We start from the raw sequence: 24,120 nt of genomic DNA on the forward strand, positions 1-24,120 counted from the left end.
AAATTAGAGATCAATAGGCCAGGCATGGTGGCTCATGCCTGTAATACCAGCACTTGGGGAGGCCAAGGCTGGTGGCTGACTTGAGGAAAGGAGTCTGAGACCAGCCTGGACAACATAGTGAAACCCCATCTTTACTAAAAATACAAAAATTAGCTGGGCACGGTGGCCGCATCTGTGGTCCCAGCTACTCGGAAGTGTGAGGCAGAAGAATCTCTTGAAACCCGGAGGTGGAGGTTGCAGTGATCTGAGATGGCACCACTGCACTCCAGCCTGGGTGACAGAGCGAGACTCTGACATACCAGCACATCTTAATCTCTTCCTACTTCTTGACCATACTGTAGCCATTACAGAGTAGTATCATAACTAGTTAAACAGTCTTTTAAGAATGAATAATTAAGCTAGTTTTCACTCTTTGGCTATTAAAAATAGTAAGGTAGGGTTAAAAAGCATCCTTGCTCATCTCTGTACACATGCTAACAATATATCTAAAGGATAAATTCCTGCAAGTAAAATTTTCTACAAAAGAAATTGTCGAGTCATAGATAGGGGATATTTTAAATCCTTGATACATACTACTGCCATCCAATAAAGTTTTCTCGGTTTATGAGAGTAAAACAGGCCTGATTTATAGCATTTGTATTGGGTGCTTTTTTTTTTGAGACGGAGTCTTGTTCTGTGGCCCAGGCTGGAGTGCAGTGGTGTGATCTCGGCTGACTGCAACCTCTCTCTCCCAGGTTCAAGCGATTCTCCTGTCTCAGGTTCCCCAGGAGCTGGGATTACAGGTGTGCACCACCATGCCCAGCTAATTTTTATATTTTTAGTAGAGACAGGGTTTCACCATGTTGGCCAGGCTGGTCTCGAACTCTTGACCTCGGGTGATCCGCCCACCTCAGCCTCCCAAAGTGCTGGGATTACAGGCATTAGCGAACGCTCCTGGCCTGGTGCTATCTTCTGAATAATTCTTCATTACACTAAATAAAATGTCTGCATTTATGCAACTCAGGGTTTGTCAGCAAATATTAGGAGGTAAAAGTAAATGGAACTGTTTTAGACCTTTTGGCCCCTAAATGCCATACCATATCACACAAAAATACCCATCTATAGTTGTATATAAATATTGAGGTGAGTTGCAGTTGATGTTATATTTTTAAAAGAAAAATATTAATTAAATATGTATTACTATACATCCTTAGTGTTTTGAAGTCTATCAATTTTTTTTCCCCAGCCATACAAGTTTGGTAGGCTTCTAAAAGCTTGTAGGCCCTCAAGCACCACTCCTCTAGTGCTGAATGGGTTAAGTGTCCCTGAATCTAATTTGAAAAGCAAATTGCCTCATTCTTTCTCTTCACATCTTTCTTTCAAACTGTACATTTTAAGAGCTGTTTATTCCTTATTCTCCTTGTTCTTAATTTGTTTAATAAAGTTTTAGATCTTTAGCGAATATTTTGCAAGAACAGAAATATCCCCAAATTTCCTGGTGCTAGAAAACAGCCACGATAGTAAGTAGGTCAAGTCTGTATTGTTTAGGGAACAAGGAGATTTTTGTTTGTTTTAAACGAGTGATTCTTCTGAGAGTAGGACTCTGGGTGCAGGTGAGCGGTAAACATTCCTTTTTCCTGCAGGGATGTTGCTGTCAGTTGTGAAAAGCAAAAGCATTTTGTGTAAGGATGTTAGACTCCAGTAAGTTTTTCAAAGCCACATTATCTTTCTCATTAGGGGGAGTTTCTGCTTGTACTTGAAAAGAAGATAATGATGCTTGAAGAAGCTCAAGATTGACTAAATTTTAGGAAGCTGCCAGAGTTCCTCACTACAGTAGCTTCGTTATGTCCTAAGAACCATTTAACCTTCACTTCTAGTCATCGTTTCAGTCATCGTAAGCACTGGGTCATTACAGAGTTCAGTGTACCTAAAACTCAAGCTGACTGTGACTGATGAGAATCCAAACTGCAAACTGGGCGGCTTGGGCAATTGTTTTCTTAACCAATCTCCAAGTTGTGGCTTACGTCTTTTAGCACCGCCCTCAGGGCAAAGGGTGGTGGTCAGAGGCAAGTGCAGCAATAAGAGGGGGCTATTTATGTGGTCTATTTACAGTTACCAGGTTTCAACACTAAGCCACGTCTCGGGCGAACCTCCGGCCTGAGGTCACACAGACGCCCGGGTGGCTCTCAGGAGCCAGCATGGCAGCCTCCTCAGGACTGGTACTCAGGAATTTCGCCCGCAGGGACCAACACCACTTGGACCCAGGGACTCCAGCTTCCCTCCACTTTCTGCACTGGGAGGGGCGGTCGCGGTGACGTTTCAGGCAACGCCTCTGCTGTCAGCCAATAAGGAGCGGGAGACGCGTCGGGCTTTTGCTTAATGGGCCGCGCGGGTCCCGCCCCGCTGTGGTCGTGAGATTTTATCTGCCGGCCGGCTAATAAAATCCACCCCACAATCGCCGTGTCCCGCTTTAGTGCTTCGCTGTCGGCTCTTCCTGCGTGCTTTAGCTCCTTCTTGGCCGATCCTTCTGTCTCTCCCTACCCCGGACACCCGGCTTCCCGGTTCTTTTCCTCTCTCCTTTCGCGGTTCAGCATGCAGGAAAAAGACGCCTCCTCACAAGGTTTCCTGCCTCACTTCCAGCATTTCGCCACGCAGGCCATCCATGTGGGCCAGGAACCAGAGCAATGGACCTCCAGGGCTGTGGTGCCCCTCATCTCACTGTCCACCACGTTCAAGCAAGCGGCGCCCGGCCAGCACTCGGTGAGCTGAGTCTGTCTGGGGCTGTCCACAGTTGGGCGGGAAAAGAAAGATGGCTTATGAATTTGAAAGGCATGTAAGTAATTTATAATATTACTTATAAATTAGGAAGGCAACCGAAAGATGTTTCTACGCTGTAATTCTTGCAGTATAGCTTTGTGTCGGATGGTCCACTGACCGTGTTTCTTTTGATAAGCAGGAATGGAAGAAGCCGTTTGTCCAACTTGCCATATAGATTTGGCCTGAAATTCACGTGATTTTGACAAATTTGCAATTAAAAACCGAAGGTCCTAACTTTTTTGAGTTACCTTTAGCAGCATAAATTTTAAAGATGTAGTTCGGAGTCAGCTTAAAAAATATTAAGGGTCTGATAACTTGACGAGAATTAAGATTGTTCCCAGTAGCTGTATTAATAGTTATTGAGTATCTACTATGTGCCAAATACATACTTGTATATAGCATGTGTACTACACGTATTGTCTCATCTAATCCTAACAACAACCCTAGTCTGAACCGAATCCTCATTTTTTCTCAATAAAACAGCTGAGATTTAGGGAGTTAAGTAGCCTTAGACCAGTAAGTATTGGAGCTGGGATTCAAACTTTAGAAACTTGAGGTTGCTTTAGGAACCAACTCTTAGGCACTCAGCTACACTATGCTATCTCTAATAATGCTAGTAACAATTTAGCCTATTGCATCATTTAAGCATTGTGGCTTAGTGATTAAGAACACAAGTCATGACTGGGTGCAGTGGCTTACGCCTGTAATCCCAGCACTTTGGGAGGCTGAGGTGGGTGGATCACCTGAGGTTAGAAGTTTGAGACCAGCCTGGTCAACATGGTGAAACCTCATCTCTACCAAAAATAAATAAATTAGCTGGGCATGGTGGCGGGTAGCTGTAATCTCAGCTACTCGGGAAGCTGAGGCAGGAGGATCGCTTGAACCCAGGAGGCAGAGCTTGCAGTGAGCCAAGATCTCATCATTATACTCCAGCCTGGGCGACAAGAGCGAAACTCCAACTCAACCAACAAAAAGAGAACATAAGTCTTATAGTCAAAAGCTAGTTTTGTATTCTGACACCACTTCTTCTGAGCCGGGGTATCTTGGGCAAGTTATTTAACCTATTAAAGCCTCTGATTGATCCTGTATAAATTTGGATAACAATAGTACCTACCGCATAAGTTGTTGAGATGTATTTAAGGCTGTATGGTACATAATAATTACTCGATGGTAATTTGTTTTTTCATGATGTTCATATTTACACTATTTCCATTTGATCCTCACAACAACCAAGTCAGAGGGCAGGACAGGTATTATGTACTTTTTATAGAAAAGGAACTGACCCAGAGTCATACATGAATGATCTGTAAAGCCTATGAAAGAGCCCTCTTTGCTAATCACATAGCTTTTTTTCCCCTTTTGGTGGCATATTTGATGGGTCTTGGGAATTTAAAAGTTACAAGATTTGTAAGAATTAGTTAAAGTCTGTAAGTCCAAGGCCTTGATTATGCTTTGGAAACCACTTCAGTGTGTTATATAAGTTGAGGAAAATCCTTATAGACAGTCCTTTGTTTTGTGAGATAGAGTTCTAAGGCCATTTCTACAACTGGTTTAGAATACTCTTTACTGTATTTTAGAATCAAAAGATGTATACAACTTCTCTTTCATCCTCTTTTTTTTTTTTCAGACAGAGTCTCACTCTGTCGCCCAGGCTGGAGTGCAGTGGTACGATCGTGGCTCACTGCAACCTCCACCTACCGGGTTCAAGCGATTCTCTGGCCTCAGCCTCCCAAGTAGCTGGAATTACAGGCACCTGCCACTGCGCCTGATTCATTTTTGTATTTTTTTTTTTAGTAGAGACGGGGTTTCACCATGTTGGCCAGGCTGGTCTTGAACTCCGGATCTCATAACCCACCCGCCTTGGCCTCCCAATGTGCTGGGATTACAGGTGTGAGTCACCGCGTCCAGCTCACAGCCTCTCTTTCAAACATGCAGTTCGTTTCTCTTGCAGGGTTTAATGAATGTGTAGCTGCTCAAGCTTTGGAACTCAGTGCAAAAGTTAACCATTTGGGTGTAATATTAATAATTAAATGTTTCCAGGAAGCCAGCAGGGATGGTTAAATCCACAAAAACTCTGCTTAGTATCTTGTTTTTGTTTTTGTTTTTGTTTTTTGAGACAGAGTCTTGCTCTGTTGCCCAGGCTGGAGTGCAGTGGTGCCATCTTGGCTCACTGCATCCTCCGCCTCCTGGGTTCAAGCAATTCTCCTACCTCAGCTTCCCGAGTAACTGAGATTACAGCTACCCGCCACCATGCCCAGCTAATTTATTTATTTTTAGTAGAGACAGGGTTTCACCATCAGACTGGTCTCGAACTCCTGACCTTAGGTGATCCACCTCTGAAAGTGCTGGGATTACAGGCATGAGCCACTGCGCCCGGCCCTTTTTAAAAATTAGCTAAGACCACTAAAGGGAATTTGAAGAGTTGAATGAGAAATGTAAGGTACTTTTCTGTGGCAGACGCCACATGAATCCAAGCATTTTTTTTTTTTTTTAAATCTGCTGGGTGCAGCTGCAGGTCATGGTAAGAAGGTGATGGTGGGGAGTGGTAAGGATATCCTAGAACCCTGTAAAATGTATCTGCTCAGGCTGGGCGTGGTGGCTTACGCCTGTAATCCTAGCACTTTGGGAGGCTGAGGCAGGCAGATCATGAGGTCAGGAGATCGAGACCATCCTCCCTAATGTGGTGAAACCCTATCTCTACTAAAAAAATACAAAAATTAGCTGGGTGTGGTGGCATGCCTGTAGTCCCTACTCGGGAGGCTGAGGCAGGAGAATCGCTTGAACCCAGGAGGTGGAGTTTGCACCACTGCACTCCAGCCTGGAAACAGAACAAGACTCCCACTCAAAAAAAAAAAAGTCTGCTCAACTTGTCATAAACAAGGGCACATAGCAACAAAACTTTTAAAAGTTATTATTATTAATACTGGGAGCTTCTGAATCAGAAACAAAGGTGAAAGAGTGTTATGTTTTGTTATGTGTGATGTGAAGCTGAGGGAGAAAATTATAGGACTTCTAATTAATGTTGAAATCCTTGGTTTGCAATCTGGTTTTGACACTCTCTAGGTACTACTACATTTGGCTTCACTTTCTCAGTCATAAGGATTAATAGAATGAGTGGATGAATATAGCTAGCAGGGTGCCGTATATGTAAGAGCAGAATAATGCAATTTTTTTTTTTTTTTTGAGACAGACTCTGTCGGCCAGGCTGGAGTGCAGTGGCACGATCTCGGCTCAATGCAACCTCCACCTCCTGGGCTCAAGCAATTCTCCTGCCTCAGCCTCCCGAGTAGCTGGGATTACAGGAATGCACATTTCTAAAAAGTATTGTGTGGAGTTGTTTTGCCAGGAATTGCTCCCTATGTTTTGAGCCGCTTTTGTAGAGCCAAGATGTGAATGAATGATGAATATTTGTAGGATCTGATCATAACTTCCTGTTGTATGCCTAATAGAACTTGAATCAGCCTGACAGGTGGCTCACACCTATCATCTCAGCACTTTGGGAGGCCAGTGTGGGAGGATTGCTTGAGGTCAGAAGTTCAAGACCAGCCTGGGCAACATAGCTAGACTGCCTCTACAAAAAATAAAATTAAAATATTAGTTAGGCATGGCGATGTGCACCTGTAGTCCTAGCTACTCAGGAGGCTGAGATGGGAGGATTGTTTAGCCCAGGAGTTTGAGGCTGCAGTGAACTGTGATTGCCCCACTGTACTCTAGCCTGGGCAATAGAGGGAGGTCCTATCCTTAAAACAAAAGAAACTTGTATCACTTAATCACTTATTTCTTAGGAAATGAAACACAGGTTAGAATTAGGTTTATTCTGTTGGCCTATGCAAGTCCCTTTTCCTAATGTTTCCAGATTAATGAAAAAAGGTGAGTCTAATATAATAAAAATAACACTAATAAAAACTGCCATTTATTTAGTGATTAGCATGTGCCAGGAAACATGTAGTGAATTTGTGCATTATCTCATTTTATTTTCACAATGATTTTATGAATTAGACATCTGTATTTCATTCCCATTTTACAGATACTGAGATTGACTTTTAGAAATGTGAAGTAACTTACGTAGTGTCGTGCACCTCATAAGTGGCAGATACAGAATTCACATAGAGTTTGTTTGACTTCAGAGCCTCTTGACTATAGCCATAGCACTCTTCTGCTTCTGTATTAAAGCAAGACATATCATGACTAAAGAATAGAAACTCATATGGTAGGGTGAAACTGTAGTTGTCTGTGTTAGGACTGTGATAATAAACTTAAATCTCTTAGGAATTACTCAAACTTGTTTTCTTCAGGGTTTTGAATATAGCCGTTCTGGAAATCCCACTAGGAATTGCCTTGAAAAAGCAGTGGCAGCACTGGATGGGGCTAAGTACTGTAAGTAATTTCCATTTCACAGTCTAGAATCTATTTTTAAACGTATAGAGAAAACCATAGAGGCACAGAATGTGGAACTGAAAACAGACAGATTCGGTAGTTCAAAATTCCTGTTCTACTGACTTTGAATTCTTTGCCCAAGGTCCCTCAGTTGGTAAATATGCATATGTGTAATCATCAGGTAAAAATACATATGAATAGAGGACAAATGAATAAAGGAAAAAATTCACATGAATACTACATTTATTAATACTACATTTATTATGTACTATTCGTGTGAAAACAATCTTCATCTGAAACTGTCAGTATAAATAAATAAATGGATATTAAATTTAATAACACCACCAATTAGAACATAAAATCTTTTTTTGAGACAGGGTTTCTCACTCTGTTGCCCAGGCTGGAGTGCAGTGGCACAATCTCTGCTCACTGTAACCTCATTCAAGCGATTCTCCTGCCTCAGCCTCCTGAGTGGCTGGGATTACAGGTGTGCACCACCACACCCGGCTAATATTTTTGGTTTTTTTTTTGTTTTTTTTTTGAGACAGAGTCTTGCTCTTGTCACCCAGGCTGGAGTGCAATCGTAGGATCTTGGCTCACTGCAACCTCCGCCTCCTGGATTCAAGCGATTCTCCTCGTTCAGTCTCCCAAGTAGCTGGGATTACAGGTGCCTGCCACCACGCCCAGCTAATCTTTTGTATTTTTAGTAGAGATGGGGTTTCGCCATGTTGACCAGGCTGGTCTTGATCTCCTGACCTCGTGATCCTCCTGCCTTGGACTCCCAAAGTGCTGGGATTGCAGGAGTAGACCACCACGCCCAGCCTTTTTTTTTTGTATTTTTAGTAGAGATCGAGTTTTGCTATTTTGGCCAGGCTGGTCTTGAACTGCTGGGCTCAAGTGATCTGCCCACCTCGGCCTCCCAAAGTGCTGGGATTACAGATGTGAACCACCGCACTTGGCCTAAACTTTCTTATCCTCTGGTTTATTCACCTAATAATTTGTGCTTAAGAATAGCACTAAAGTTTATTTTCAGTGGTCAATAACTCCTGATAATGTGCTGTCAGAGATTAGAGATCAACTCCCTAAACTTTTTCTTTTTTTCATGAAGAGAGTCTTGTGTATTCATTGTGATTACACTTATCAGACAAATCTCAGGTCTGATGTGAGTTTTGTTAAAATATTTACTGAATTGCATATTCATATAATGAATGTCCGAATCATATCTTTGCTGTATCCTTTATGTTCGAAATTTATTTTTTCTTTTTTTTTTTTTTGATATGGAGTCTTCCTCTGTCGCCCAAACTGGAGTGCAGTGGTGCAATCTCGGCTCACTGCAACCTCCACTTCCTGGATTCAAGCGATTCTCCTGCCTCAGTCTCCCTTGCAGCTGGGATTACAGCCATGTGCTGCCATGCCTGGCTAATTTTTGTATTTTTAGTAGACACAGAGTTTCACCCTGTTGACCAGGCTGGTCACGAAATCCTGACCTCAAATGATCTACCTGCCTTGGCCTCCCAAAGTGCTGGGATTATAGGCATGAGCCACCATGCCTGCCCTGAAATTCCTTTAGTTTGCTATTTTTAAACTGTAATTTAACTGACAATAGGCCTTTTATCTCAGATATTTGTAAAGAATTATTTTCTTGATGTGTTTCAGAGAAATGTTATTACCAAGGCAAAATTGACTTAACACAAAAGTATCTGTCCACATTATGTATTTTTTATTTTAAAGATATCTTTTTTTTTTTTTTTTTTTTTTGAGACGGAGTCTCGCTCTGTCGCCCAGGCTGGAGTGCAGTGGCCAGAGATCTCAGCTCACTACAAGCTCCGCCTCCCGGGTTTACGCCATTCTCCTGCCTCAGCCTCCCGAGTAGCTGAGACTACAGGCGCCCACCACCTCGCTCGGCTGGTTTTTTGTACTTTTTAGTAGAGACGGAGTTTCACCGGGTTAGCCAGGATGGTCTCGATCTCCTGACCTCGTGATCCGCCCGTCTCGGCCTCCCAAAGTGCTGGGATTACAGGCTTGAGCCACCGCGCCCGGCCTTAAAGATATCTTATTCTTGAAATAGAAAAGGAGATTTTGTAATGGTATTAATCAGGGGCCTCTAGCAACTCAGCAGTGATGGCTGCCCTATCTGCATTGTAGTAAGTCAGATAAATACTTGGAGGTGTGTTTTAACCTATAGGCCTGACTTTTCAGCTAACTCTAACTTGATTTTTATTTTAGGTTTGGCCTTTGCTTCAGGTTTAGCAGCCACTGTAACTATTACCCACCTTTTAAAAGCAGGAGACCAAATTATTTGTATGGATGATGTGTATGGAGGTAGGTGACCCCTCTCGTTTATGTTGTGTAAACTTGTATTTTACAGATAAGAAAGTGAGCCCTGAATTAATATTAACAATGTTGCCAGTATTTTTGGTTATTTATTATATTTTACAGGTGTGACGGGCACCTCTATGCTCTCTCAGACTTGGCAAAAGAGGAGCATAAACACTTAGGGTCCGTGTTCTGGAACTGCTTATGAGAGAGATTATTTATTTATTTTTTTGTTTATTTTAAGACAGGATCTTGCTCTGTCACCCAGGCTGGAGTGGAGTGGTGCAATCTCGGCTCACTGCAATCTCCACCTCCTGGGTTCAAATGGTTCTCGTGCCTCAGTCTCCTGAACAGCTGGGACCACAGGCATGTGCCATCACACCTGTCTAATTTTTGTATTTTTTGTAGAGATGGGGTTTCGTCATGTTGGTCAGGCTGGTCTGGAACTCCTGAGCTCAAGTGATCCTCCCTCTCCAGCCTCCCAAAGTTTTGGAATTACAGGCATGAGCCACCTCACCTGGCCAGAGATTATTTAATAAGAATATTATTTAAGGCACTAGAATGAATACGTAGCACTTGATCAACTTGCAGACATGTTCTGCTCTAGAGAAGATAAGGTTTAGAAAGACAGTGTTCTCCTGTAACTTAATTTTTACCTGTAATAAAGGTGAACTACAACTCAGGTTACTCTCAAGAGCTCAACCCCACATATCCCCTTTTGCTTTTTATTTTTTGTTTGGTACCAGGGAAGCTTTCGAAAATTTGTTGAGAGATATGGGCCTCTTTTCCCAAAAAACGTTCTTAAGACTACACTCAGTGATTAGCATTTTAATTTTAGGGGATCTCACGATTGAACCCCTGAAGCCCATCTATGGCTCTATATTTAAGAACTTACATTCCAAAGAGATTAAATGTTAACTATTTAAAGTGGTGAATGTGGAGAAGACAGGCTTGCCCTTGCCTTTAAGCCCACTGATTTTTGTGTTTAAAACAAAAGCAAAGAATTTTGTGAATATACATATACATATATTCCAGATGCTTCCAAATAATTAAAATGTGATTTCTAGAATATTATCATTTTATGTATTTCCTATCGGAACAAAAAGTTAAATCACTAAGTCCTTTAAAACAGCAGTCTCCAACCTTTTTGGCACCAGGGACCGGATTTTTTTTGAGGTGGAGTCTTGCCATGTTGCCAGGCTATAGTACAGTGGCACAATCTTGGCTCACTGCAACCTCTGCCTCCTGGGTTCAAGAGATTCTCTTGCCTCAGCCTCCTGAGTAGCTGGGATTACAGGCATGTGCTACTATGCCTGGTTAACTTTGTATTTTTAGTAGAGCCAGGATTTCTCCATGTTGGTCAGGCTGGTCTCGAACTCCCGACCTTAGGTGATCCACCCGCCTCGGCCTCCCAAAGTGCTGAGATTACAGGTGTGAGTCACCCGTGCCCGGCCTCAGGGACCGGTTTTGTAGAATACAGTTTTTCCATTGACGGGAGGATGGTTTCAGGATGAAACTGTTCCACCTCAGATCATCAGGTGCTATTTAGATTCTCATAAGGAGCATGCGATCTAGATCCCTCGAAAGTTAGATTCTCGTAAGGAGTACACAACCTAAATCCTTCGCATGAGCAGTTCTCAGTAGGTTTCCTCCTGTGAGAATCTGATGCTGCCGCTGATCTGACAGGAGACTGAGCTCAGGAAGTTATAATGCTCATCCGCTGCTCACCTCCTGCTGTGCAGCTGGATTCCTAACAAGCCACAAACCTGTACATGTCTGTGGCCTGTGGGTTGGGGACTCCTGCTTTAAAGGAAGGGACTCACTCTTAGTAATCATTTTATCCCTCAGAAATTTGCACAATGTTTTGTATTTTATCTTAGTTTCTTATATTAACTTGTTGAATTGAAATTATAGAAATCTCAAACCTTTAGATACTTTTATAATGCATTATAAAAGTCTCATGGCAAACATAAGTGTAAAATCCTGAAAATTGTTGATTTTAAATAACTTTTTATGTTATTTTCCAATTTTATATTACCTAGGGTCAGTCTACATACCATCACAAGTCTAGTTTCTCGTTAATGACAGAATATTCTTTTGTTGTTGTTGTTGTTATTGAGTATCAATAGCAATTTTTTCTTTAAGTTTTTATGTGTAAAAATCAAATCCAGGTGTATTTATAAAAGAAATTATTTTAAGTCAAATGATTTATCTTCTTTCACTGTAAAAATCTGGTAGTTTGATTTATATTGTCTCATCGATTAAAACTTTCAGAACTACATAACAAAAAGATGGAAAAAGTACAAAGAATAGTAACCAATTCTTTCTATTACAAAGTATTTTGAAATTTATTTCAAACATTTCATTGACATTAGTTCATTTAGTTTACAGTTGACAAGTAGGTAGAAATTGTTTAAAAAGATAGGATGTTTCAGGAAGCATGTCACTTAGTGGAGACTGGATGTTTTGAGAAACATTATTTGCTTCAGGCTACTTTTGGATCTCAAGTGTGTTTTATTTGACTCTTGAGCCTTTAAAGAACAAATCTTACTATTCTTTACTATTTCAGATAGACAAACTATTTGACCAAACTAGAAGTGCTTTTAGTTGCATTTTTCTTGGTGACTGAGAGTTCCATATATTTTGTGTTTATACGTAGAAGGAACGAATGTTTCTTAATGCAATGTTCTTTCCATTTTTTCTGATTCTCTTCTGTCTCAGGTACAAACAGGTACTTCAGGCAGGTGGCATCTGAATTTGGATTAAAGATTTCTTTTGTTGATTGTTCCAAAATCAAATTACTAGAGGCAGCGATTACGCCAGAAACCAAGGTAACTCAGCTCGTTTTCAGTTTTGCCTGTTTTTCCTTTGATGTTTTGTTTTCATCATTTCTGTTTACTAGACGATATAATTTAATGTGAATAACAAATTTTATTATATCCCATTGGAAACATCAACAAAATTAAGATAGACTGTCATCTCCAGGGTATTATAGCATGATGATGGTGCATGGTTTTTGGAGTGGAATTCAAATTTTAATTCTGTATCTTAGTTGGTGTATTATCTTGGGCAAATTATTTAACCAAAGTCTCAGTTTCTTCATTTGCAAAATGGAGATAATTATACTGGTTTTATAGAAAGGAGAGTGTGAGAATCAAATGAGATAATGCATATGAAATGCTTAGTATAGTTCCTGGATACATGGTAATTGTTAAAAATAATTGCTGTGCAGGAGCACCTAATTCTTAACTGCATAGCCAAAACAGTATTGGTAACAGAAGTCATCACAGAGATTGGATTATAGAAAAAGAAGCCTGCCAAACCCCCGAACCCTAAGCACAGTGGCTTTGCTGGGCTGTAAGGGATGCTGCCCAGATACTAGTAGATTTAGAGAATGGGCCACAAACAATCTTTAGCTTCCATCCGGGGAAGTTTGTATGCCACCGGAAGGTGTTTTGTGTCTGAGTGAATGGCATATGTGATATTCTTTCTTGCGAACTCATTTAAATTCTGTGTGGATAAAAGAAGGACCAGTGTCTTTTATAAGTCAGCTGTTTACAACTTTTTGCTAATGATTTAAAGGTTAGAATTGTACCAAAGATTATGTTGCAATGAATGCTAAAGAAATGAATGTCTTTTCATGTACAAATAATTACTTTGCACATTAACATAGTTGAGCTTTTGGTAATTAAGGTTTGTTTTCAGAGGAACTTGTTTTTTATCTTGCTTGGGAGAAAAGACACATTAAAATAGCTGGTCTGAGTCTTTCTTTTTTTTTTTTTTGAGATGGAGTCTCGCCCTGTCACCCAGGCTGGAGTGCAATGGCGCGATCCCGGCTCACTGCAAGCAAGCTCTGCCTCCTGGGTTCAAACAGTTCTCCTGCCTCAGCCTACCAAGTAGCTGGTATTATAGGCACCCACCACCATGCTCAGCTAATTTTTGTATTTTTAGTAGAGACGGGGGTTTTGCCATGTTGGCCAGGCTGGTCTCGAACTCCTGACCTTGTGATCCACCTGCCTCAGCCCCCCAAAGTGCTGCGATTACAGGCATGAGCCACCACGCCCGGCCCTGGTCTGAATCTTTCTAAGGGAGGAAAGCAAATTGTGAATATAGTAAGTCTTGTCAACAGAACTTTATATAGTGACTCTATGAACTTGGATTAATACATTTTCCTTCCTGAAATATCAGGTTTTTCACTTGAAGTAGAATGTCTAAGTCCATGTAAAACCTACTTTTTATTTATTTATTTTTTATTATTAGTAGGAATAATAAATTCTTATCAGGAATAATTTTTATAGATTTTTTAAATAATTCAAAATTTTTGTAGAATATGTATTATTTTAGCCATCTTATCTTTTCCAGAGTAAAACTCTAAAGTCAGAAGTATATTAAACCAGATCCCTTGCCTATTTAAATAATAGGTAATAAAAAAAGAATCAGCTGGGCACAGTGGCTCATGCCTGTAATACCAGCACTTTGGGAGGCTGAGGTAGGAGAACCGCTTGAGCCAGGAGTTTGAGACATATTGCGAGACCCTTTCTCTGCAAAAAAAAAAAAAAAAAAAAAAAGAAATTGGCCGGACATGGCCACATGCTTGTAGTTCCAACTACTGGGGAGGCTGAGGTAGGAGGATCACTTGAGCTTGAGAGGTTGAAGCTGCAGTTAGCTGTGATCATGCCACTGCACTCTAGCCTGGGCAACAATGTGAGACCCTGCCTCTTAAAAAAAAAAAAAAAAAAAAAAAAGGAATTCAATACAATGGCATTTTGTTCAACAAATAGAATTATTGTCTTCGGTCTTTTTGATAACTATCAAGCATCTACTATGTGTCTGAATTGTGGTAGGTTTTGAGATAAAAAGGTTATTGTTGCTTTTTAAGTAGGCGGTAACCAGTTTTTCTGTTGTGGGTGTCACTTTTCTTCTTTAGTCTAAAGTCCATGCTCTTCAAGTCTTAGGTGCTTATTCTGTAGTTTCCAGGGTTTCTGGCATTAAGTTCATAGTAAATATATTTTTGGCATCATAGGGATAATTCTCTTTCATTAAAATTCTAGGATGTATTATTATACAATCTATGTTATTTATCTTTGAGAACAAAATTTCCAGACACCGAGCTATGTCTTTGGAATACACTCTCTTTTTTAAGAAAAATACAATAATTAACTTCAGTACTTTTCTGTTTACATGTACATTATCTCACTTGATCTTTACAAAAATTCTGTAAGATAGGTATTACCAACCCAATTATACAGATCAATAGGATACATTACATACCTATGGCCTCAGAAATTTGTAGGTAAGGCTAGGATTCAGATTTGAACCTCCCAACATCATCATCCACGTGTTTCCATTATATATAATGTAGCTTCCCAGATTGTTACAATATATGAGATGTATGTTTGTAAAGTATATTTTTACAAACTATTGAATTACTTTAGCTTGTTTGGATTGAAACCCCCACGAACCCCGTCCTGAAGATGACTGACATTGAAGCCTGTGCACATATTGTCCATAAGCGTGGAGACATTATTTTGGTCGTGGATAACACCTTTATGTCGCCGTATTTCCAGGTAAACGAAAATAATTTTTTTTGGCACAATTAGTAGATCACATATATCCGTAATTAGGAAAGAAAGGACTTGCTTAAATTAAAATCATGATCAAATTCATGAAATCTAATCATCATTAATTATTTATTGGACAGAGAATTAAATTTGGACCTCTTCTACCATTAGTTAATATCTTTTCAAACATATGTTAATATCCTCTATGGTACTTTGTGTTTTTTATTTATTAAAGCTTACCAGTTCTCTTAAGACGTGTAAACTCTGAAGAAATGGCCTTATTATGTGATTGTATCTGCTAATTCCTTACACATAGTAAGGACTTGAATGTTTATGCATTGGTTACAAATCAGTCATATTTTTCAGTCATCTTTAATATTTTTATATATATTATAAAAGAAAAGTGATGCTCAATGATTTCAGTGTATGTTATACATATTATTTCTCTTCTAGTTTTTATTCCTTCAGCACTCCATATACTATGCCTAGATCTCTTTAGCTTATTATTATTTTGAACTTTTACTTTATTTATTTTACATTATAGCTGTAAGTATTTATAGTGCTCTTGTGTTAGTCTCTTTGGGCTGCCATAACAAATTACCATAAACTGGGTGGCTTATAAATGGCAATTTATTTCTCACAGTTCTGAAGGCTGGGAAGTCCTCAATCAAAGTGCCAGCAGATTCAGTGACTGGTGAGGGCCCGCTTTCTGGTCCATAGACAGAGCCTTCTCACTATGTCCTCACATGGTAGAAGAGACATGGCAGTTCTCTGGGGCCTCTTTTATCAGGGCATTGTATTAGTCCCTTCTCACACTGCTATAAAGAAATAACCTGAGACTGGGTAATTTATAAAGAAAAGAAGCTTAATTGGTTCACGGTTCTGCAGACTGTACAGAAAGCATTATACTGGCATCTGCTTGGCTTCTGGGGAGGCCTCAGAAAACTTACAATAATGGTGGAAGGCAAAGGGGGAGCAGGCACATCACATGACCAGAGTAGGAGCAAGAGAGAGAACGAGGGGGAAGGTGCTACACACTTTTAAACAACCAAATCTCACAAGAACTCACAATTGTGAGGACAGTCCCAAGAGGAGATGGTGCTAAACCATTCATGATATATCCACCCTCATATATCCCTCCAGGCTGCACTCCAACATTTGGGGATTACAATTCAACATGAGATTTGGTGGGGACACAGATCCAAATCATATCAGGCACAGATCACCCTAATCACCTCCCAAAGGCCCACCTCCTAATCACACTAGTGATTAGATTTCAACCTATGAATTTTGGAGTACACAGTGTTCAAACCATAGCAACTCTCTTTAATGATTTCTTTCCCTACCTAGCCCTCTGCATTTGTTTCCTCCCCAGACCACCCCTCCCATACATCCTCTATCCTTTCCTTTTTTCTCTGTCTTGTGTCTAGTTTCATCCTCTGTTCTGTTTTGCTTTCTTTTGTAGATCACTTTGGGAGCTCTTTATAATTAACTTGTTTCCTGCCTTTTCCCCACAGGTTCTCCCTCTCTTTCCTCTGAGTAACCCAACTCTTTCCTTTCTTTGTTAGGAGTTACCTTCTTCCTGCTTTTTTCTTCCTGCCTGTACCTTGTCGTACTTAGTACACTTCCTGTAGTTCATCTTTATTCTGCAGAGTTCCTGAAACCCAGCTCATTTTCTCTGGCTCTTCAGTTGCGCAGATGTTTACAGGTTTTATTGTTTACATTTCCCCCCTCTTCTGTTCTGGGTCCCTGAAGTTGATCCAGGTTGCTGCTTCCATGTGACTGGCCGACTCCCTGGGCAGTTTCTATAAACCTGCTCTTCACCTTCCTCCATTTTATTTGAAGGCATTGTCATAGTTTATTTTCCTTTCCTGAAGCACATTTCCTGCCTACATTGCATTCAGACAGCTTCATGGGCCATCTGCCTTTGGCTCATAATGTATCCTTGATGACTGATTTTATCAGGTAAAGCAATCTGTTTCCAAGTGAAAAATCTGGCATTGTCTATTTGGCATCGTCTATTTGTCCCAAGTGATTTTCAGTGTAATATTCCTTATCACAACTCCTTAGCCCATATGCCGCTTACATTAGGCCAGTTAATACAGCATAGTATAGCTTTAGCTGAGTCACAGTGAGTCCTGTATATTCCCCAAAAATTGCATACGTTTTCTAGCCCAGGTTACTCATCAAACCTGGCCCTCCTTCTCCTATTACCGTCACTAACATAGGTCTAGTTTTTCTGCCTTTTTGAAGCCCACATCACATTCCTCATGCCAATGATTGGAATTTGCTTCATTTCAATTTGGATTTATTCCAGTTGAATTACTCAGAATCACATCATCCCTAAGTAGCTACATGTGTTGTTTCCATAAAGCAAATCTTCCTGAAAAAAATCCTCTCATTGTCTTACCTTCATGAAAATGGAATATATTCTCTTTCTTCCCAGTCTTTTGTCCTCTGGATCTTCTGTAAGTCTCACGAAAGGCAAAATAGACCTACCAGCATGAAGTTTCAGATTAGCACCTCTGGAGTCAGGCAGTCTGGGTGTGAGTCCTGGCTCTACCAGCTTTTTAATCTGAGGGATCTATCTCATTTTTCTTAGTACCCTTTCCTCACCTGTATGATGAGAGCCATAAAGGTACTGATTTTATTGAGTTAGGTAAAGTATTTTGTACAGTGCTTCCCTGGGTTATATAAAGTATGTAGCATGATTCTCAGAAGATAATGAGATCAGCAGGTGTTAGTGATTTGGTTTTTATTTTTCCTTCTCTTTTGGCTGTAGAGTTTACAAATGTTAGCACTAGAAAAGACCTTAGGCCTCATCTACTTTGACTCCATCCCTTTAGAGATGTGCAAACACATATGCAGAGAGTGCTTTGGGCAATACTTTACCTAAAGCATCCTACTTTTGAAATACCCTAAGTGAAAAGTCCCCATAGCCACCTGTACTAATATCTTCCAAAGACTAAACAGCTATAGTGAGGATGGAATAAACACATATGGTTCTATGTTTAGGAAAATGTAAAGGGAAAGATGTTGATAATGTATTTTTGTTTTTTTGTTTGTTTGTTTGTTTGTTTTGAAATGGAGTCTTGCTGTGTTGCCCAGGCTGGAGTGCAGTGGTGTGATCTCAGCTCACTGCAACCTCTGCCTCCCCAGTTCAAGCAATTCTCCTGTCTCAGCCTCCCAAGTAGCTGGGATTACAGGTGTCCACCACCATCCCTGGCTAATTTTTGAATTTTTAGTAGAGACAGGGTCAGGGTTTCACCATGTTGGCCAGGCTGGTCTCGAACTCCTGACCTCAAGTGATCCACCCACCTAGGCCTCCCAAAGTGCTGGGATTACAGACATGAACCACCACGCCCGGCCTGACAACGTATTGTTAAGTGGAAAGTCTACACCTTTCACTCTCATTGTAAACAAATACATTTTAAGACTACAGGATTAACCTAGAGGACATTATGTTAAGTGAAATAAGCCAGGCATGGACAGACATATATGGCATGATCTCATTCATGTGTGGAATGTAAAAAATGTTGATCTCATAGAAGTAGTGAATAGAACAGTGGTGACCAGAGTCTAGGGAGGGGAGGGTGGAGGTGGGCAGGACAGAGGATGATCAATGGGTACAAAGTTACAATTAGAAGGAGGAATAAGTGTTGGTGTTCTACTGTACAAAAGGATGACCAGAGTTAACAATAAGATACTGTATATATCAAAATAGGAGAGAGAATTTTAAATGTTTCTACTACAAAGAAATGATAAATATTTGAGATGATGGACATGCTAATTACTCTGCTTTTGATCGTTACACAATTACACATGTATTGAACATCACATACTCCATGACTTAAAGGATTGATTTACAGGAAAATTAGGTGAAAGAAAACACTTTAAAAAATTCCTTCTCTTTTTTGTTTTTCTTAATTCTCCCAATTTCAGACAAATTTATTTATTTATTTATTTATTTATTTGAGACAGAATCTTGCTCTGTCGCAGAGCAGGCTGAAGTGCAGTGGTGTCATCTCAGCTCACTGCAACCTCCGCCTCCTGGTCCTGCCTCAGCCTCCTGAGTAGCTGGGATTACATGCATGTACCACCATGCTCAGCTAATTTTTTTTTTATTTTTAGTAGAGACAGTGTTTCACCATGTTGGCCAGGCTGGGCTTGAACTCATGGCCTCAAGTGATCCACCCACCTCAGCCTCCCAAAGTCTGGGATTACAGGTGTGAGCCCCCGCCCCAGTAAATTTATTTCTTTGTTGTTGTTTTTAAGAGAAAGTCTTGCTCTGTCACTCAGGCTGAAGTGCAGTGGCTTGATCATGGTCCACTGCAGCCTGAAAATCCTGGTCTCAAGCGATCCTTCTGCCTCAGCCCCCTAAATTGCTGGGATTACAGGTGTGAGCCATTCCCCAACTCCTGGCCATCTAGATTTCTTATAATACCTAATACAATGTACCCGCTTTATTAGTAGTTGTTAACACTACATTGTTTAGGAACTAATGACAAGAAAAAGTCTGTACATGTTTAATGCAGACACAACCATTCTTTTTTTTAACCATTCATTTTTTTTTCCATTTTTTTTTATCCACAGTTGGTTGAATCCATTAAGAATCAAGGTCATGACAAACCCCAAATGTGAATAATCACAGCATACGTCATGAGGTTTTAATCAATAAAAATCTCAGCAGATGAGTTTATACTTACTCTAATAAAAATTGCTGAATGTTCATGTCAACTATTTTACATGTTTAATGAGTCATAAAATACCAGTGTCTCTACTGGAGGTAATAAATTTAGAGTCCTGTCAGCAACTGCTATAAAAAACAGGTTCAAGAGACCGGTTGACTTGGGCTTATTTTCTATTTCCAAGAAACTTTTGCCTTCAGATTAAAGACTGGATTCAATACTTTACTTTTTTCTTTGGTGGGAGGGAGGCAAAGGAGAAATAATATCAGAGATCCTGGAAAATTTTAAGATGCACATATTTTTGCAAAGTTAATATTGATTATAATAAGAATGAAATTTACAATTGCAGATAGGCAGGTAATGAAGCATATTTTCAAATGGTTTCTCTAAGTAAAAAACTTGTTTCTTTCAGCGCCCTTTGGCTCTGGGAGCTGATATTTGTATGTGTTCTGCAACAAAATACATGAATGGTAAGATGCGTACAGTGTACACTTTGAATGTTCTTATCCATGGATAGGTGAAAATAGCATAGGGCTTGACTTTTGATCCCTTTTCTTTGATTATTTTGTAGATTTTTTTTTCTGTGACTCATGTAGAAAGTAAAAAAAAAAAAAATCCTTTGATTAAATGTAGGATTTCGTTTATAGTACACAAAACTATGCTCATGATTTATGAGAAGAGGATTAAAGTTGACCATAAAAAGTTATGCTTTTATCTTGCTGACACCTTAAAGAAACATTTTGTTCTTATGTAATTTTATTTTATTGTTTTAGACATAGCTTTTGCTGCTGTCCAATTGAATAACGTTTATTTAAACTTATTTTATAGAGCTTCTTCCCTGACAGTTTTTTCAAGTGAAAATCACATTTTGGAAGTTGTAAAATAAAGAGTAAATATAAATTGTTTCTAATTGAAACTTTTTTTGTTTGTATTTTGTTTTTAGGCCACAGTGATGTTGTAATGGGCCTGGTGTCTGTTAATTGTGAAAGACTTCATAATAGACTTCGTTTCTTGCAAAATTGTAAGTATTAAAAAATCCAGATTCTCTATGATTCTCTCAGTGACTACATTTGATATTTATATTTCCACTAAGTGTTGTGAAGTGATGGCACTCTAATAATTTATGAAGAAATGAAAAATAGAGGAGAAAAATTCTGACTTTATTATTTATTTGTTTATTTTTTTGAGATGGAGTTTCACTCTGTCACCCAGGCTGGAGCGCAGTGGCGTGATCTCGGCTCGTGACCACTCTGCCTCCAGGATTCAAGCAATTCTCCTGCCTCAGCCTCCTGAATAGCTGAGATTACAGGTGCCCACCACCATGCCCAGCTAATTTTTTATATTTTTGGTAGAGACGGGTTTCACCATGTTGGCCAGGCTGGTCTCAAACTCCTGACCTCAGGTGATCCACCTATCTTGGCCTCCCAAAGTACTGGGATTACAGGCGTGAGCCACTGCGCCCAGCCAAAAAAATTTTTTCTGATTTTAGAGGAAAGTGTTATAAAAATAGTTATAGTAGGCTGGGCACGGTGGCTCATGCCTGTAACCCCAGCACACTGGGAGGCTGAGGCAGGTGGATCACTTGAGCTCAGGAGTTTGAGACCAGTCTGAGCAGCATGGCGAAACCCTGTCTCTACCAAAAATACAAAAAAATTAGCCAGGTGCAGTGGCACATGCCTGTGGTCCCAGATACTTGGTGACTGAGACAGGAGAATTGCCTGAGCCTGGGAGGTGAAGGTTGCAGTGAGCTGACATCGTGCCACTGCAATCCAGCCTAGGCAACAGAGTGAGATACTGTCAAAAAAAAAAAAAAAAAAAAAAAAAAAATGGTTATAGCATAGCAAGGCTTTATGACATAAGAAATGAATTTTTTTATTTTCATGTCCATCTTAATTATAATCATAATTTGATAAAGCCCTAGTGAATTTTTAGTTTTAAGACTTAATGGGTTTTTTTTTCTTTTTTAAAATTACATTTGAAATGAGGGCTTTCATATACTATACCTTTTATATCAGGAATGATGGTTAATTTTAAATAGCACTTATAGTATCAACTTAAATTTTTCAACAGATGTCTAAACACCATTTCCTATTTACATTGCTTAGTTTATCTCCAGTACAGTTAAGGATTAAACCATTGTGATTTGACAGGTAAGATATAAACATAATTAGGAATAAAAATGTCCTCCAGGGGGGAAACTGAAACTTATTGCTTGGTAAGTATCCTTTGGTTTATAAAAAGTAGAAATGAAGTATATATCCCGGAGGTATGTGAAATCATTGGCTGCTTTGCACAAAGGCTAAACAGAATATTAGTAGAATATTCAGTAATAATAGGACTTGAACTGCTATTTTTCTCTGTACGTTAAAATAAGTTTTCAAAGAAATACAAGGTTAGGCTATGCACAATTTATGATTTTATTAAAATCATAGAAAGGACTATTTATTTTCATATTTGAGAAGTTTATATCATTGTGCTTTTACTTAGTTTTCAGCATATTTGCTTCTCCTCATTTTAAAGTAAATTTCTCTAAGCATATTCTATGCTTTGTTCTCGTGCTTCTGATTTGATATATTATTTTCCTCCCAGAACTCAAACACTGAGCTCTACACCTAGCTTCTGAGAGTCACTATAATGAAAAAGAGAAGCCAGATAATTTCTTGGCCATACCCTGCCTTCAAACTAATCCAGGATGTTTTCTTCTTGCAGCTCTTGGAGCAGTTCCATCTCCTCTTGATTGTTACCTCTGCAATCGAGGTCTGAAGACTCTACATGTCCGAATGGAAAAGCATTTCAAAAATGGAATGGCAGTTGCTCAGTTCTTGGAATCTAATCCTGGGGTAGAAAAGGTTATTTATCCTGGTATGTTATTTATCCTGGTATGTTAGTTTGATTTCTAAGCAGATACGCTTATACTAGGATTTCAGCAGTTATCCTGAGCATTGTGTTTATGTAACATTTATTTCTAAGTTAAGTGCTTTCACGTATTGTTTATGTTCATTTATTATTGAGCACTGCCATGTGTCAGGCTCTGTGGTGGGTCTGGTGGAAATAAAAGGTCTCTACCCTTGTATTGCCTCTAGTCTAGTGGATGCTTGGATATTAGAAAATTATTTTTATGCATTTGATGTTCCTGTGGTGGTCTGTGATTTGAAGCCTTGTGTGTATCTATTCAAAGATGTTAACATTGGACTTTTCAGTTGATTTGCTTATAATCTTGTCAGTCTGCCATTCAGCATTAACTCTCACTTTAATCTGATAGAGGTTTGTTCCAGTTGAGACTTAATATTAGGTGCCAAAATTCCCCTGAAGTTCTCTTTTTTTTTTTTGGAGATGGAGTTTCACTCTTGCCCAGGCTGGAGTGCAATGGTGTAATTTTGGCTCACTGCAACTTCTGCCTCCCGGGTTCAAGTGATTCTCTTGCCTCAGGCTCCCAAGTAGCTGGGATTACAGGTGCCCACCACCATGCCTGGCTATTTTTTGTATTTTTAGTAGAGACGAGGTTTCACCATGTTGGCCAGGCTGGTCTCGAACTCCTGACCTCAGGTGATCTGCCCGCCTTGGCCTCCCAAAGTGCTCGGATTATAGGTGTGAGCCGCTGTGCCCAGCCCCCTAAGGTTCTCTTCTGTATTTGTATTCCTTCACCTCTTCCAGCATCCAGAAATGCTTCTGTGGAGTTAGCTGAATTTATTTTTACCAGTCTCTTAAGCTGTGGTAGTCCTAAGTAGTTCTTTTATTTTTAGATCCTTTTGAAGGATTTAGCGTCTAGAATATATAGAAAAATTAAGACTGGTCCCTCTACACAAGGAATTTAGAGAAACCAAAGCGAAATACATGTGAAATTAAATGCCCTAAATGTACTTTAGGTAAAGAGCTGTTGATTGATATATATTCTGTGCCATGAAGAATGGGCAGCATTGGTTAAAAAGGCATAGACAAGGTATTGGAGATTTATTCAAGAAATGTTTATTAATTGCCAGCTATGAGCCAGGCTTTGCCCTAGGAACTGGATCCAATTAGTAACAAAAGAAATGGATTTGCCCTCATGGAGCAATTCTGGTGGCTAAGACAGATACTAAACGAGAAATTACAGGATATAATTAACAAGGGAAGTCCAGGTTGAAGGGACAGCATGGGCAAAGGTCCTGAGATGAAAGGGAGTGCAGTGATACTGGTGTAAAGAAAGCTGAAGAAGGTAGAAAAGATGAGGCAACATAAAGCTGGAGAGATAGGGGCCCAAGCAAGTAGCCAGATGTGAGCATGGCATAATCCTCATCTTAGACTTATTTGCAGTTTACTTAAGCAGACAGTGAAAAATTCTCCCCCCACCAAAAACAAAAAAAAAAACAAAAACAAACAAACAAAAAAATATTACATGTTTG

General features: G+C 39.7%; 1 protein-coding gene across 1 annotated transcript in view; it reads left to right on the forward strand.

Annotated features, from left to right (window-relative positions):
- The first annotated feature begins 1,927 nt into the window (after window positions 1–1,927).
- The window catches only part of CTH (cystathionine gamma-lyase), a 28,055-nt gene continuing 5,862 nt past the window's right edge, over window positions 1,928–24,120 (forward strand). The window contains exons 1-8 of the mRNA XM_003892054.3: window positions 1,928–2,739; window positions 7,092–7,173; window positions 9,400–9,495; window positions 12,211–12,320; window positions 14,925–15,056; window positions 20,151–20,208; window positions 20,682–20,759; window positions 22,448–22,600. Of these exons, the coding sequence (XP_003892103.1) occupies window positions 2,572–2,739; window positions 7,092–7,173; window positions 9,400–9,495; window positions 12,211–12,320; window positions 14,925–15,056; window positions 20,151–20,208; window positions 20,682–20,759; window positions 22,448–22,600 (877 nt within the window). The 5' untranslated portion in view covers window positions 1,928–2,571. The remainder of the gene's footprint in view (window positions 2,740–7,091; window positions 7,174–9,399; window positions 9,496–12,210; window positions 12,321–14,924; window positions 15,057–20,150; window positions 20,209–20,681; window positions 20,760–22,447; window positions 22,601–24,120) is intronic.

Source organism: Papio anubis, chromosome 1 (assembly GCF_008728515.1).
Source record: "Papio anubis isolate 15944 chromosome 1, Panubis1.0, whole genome shotgun sequence".
Taxonomy (NCBI): Eukaryota; Metazoa; Chordata; class Mammalia; order Primates; family Cercopithecidae; genus Papio; species Papio anubis.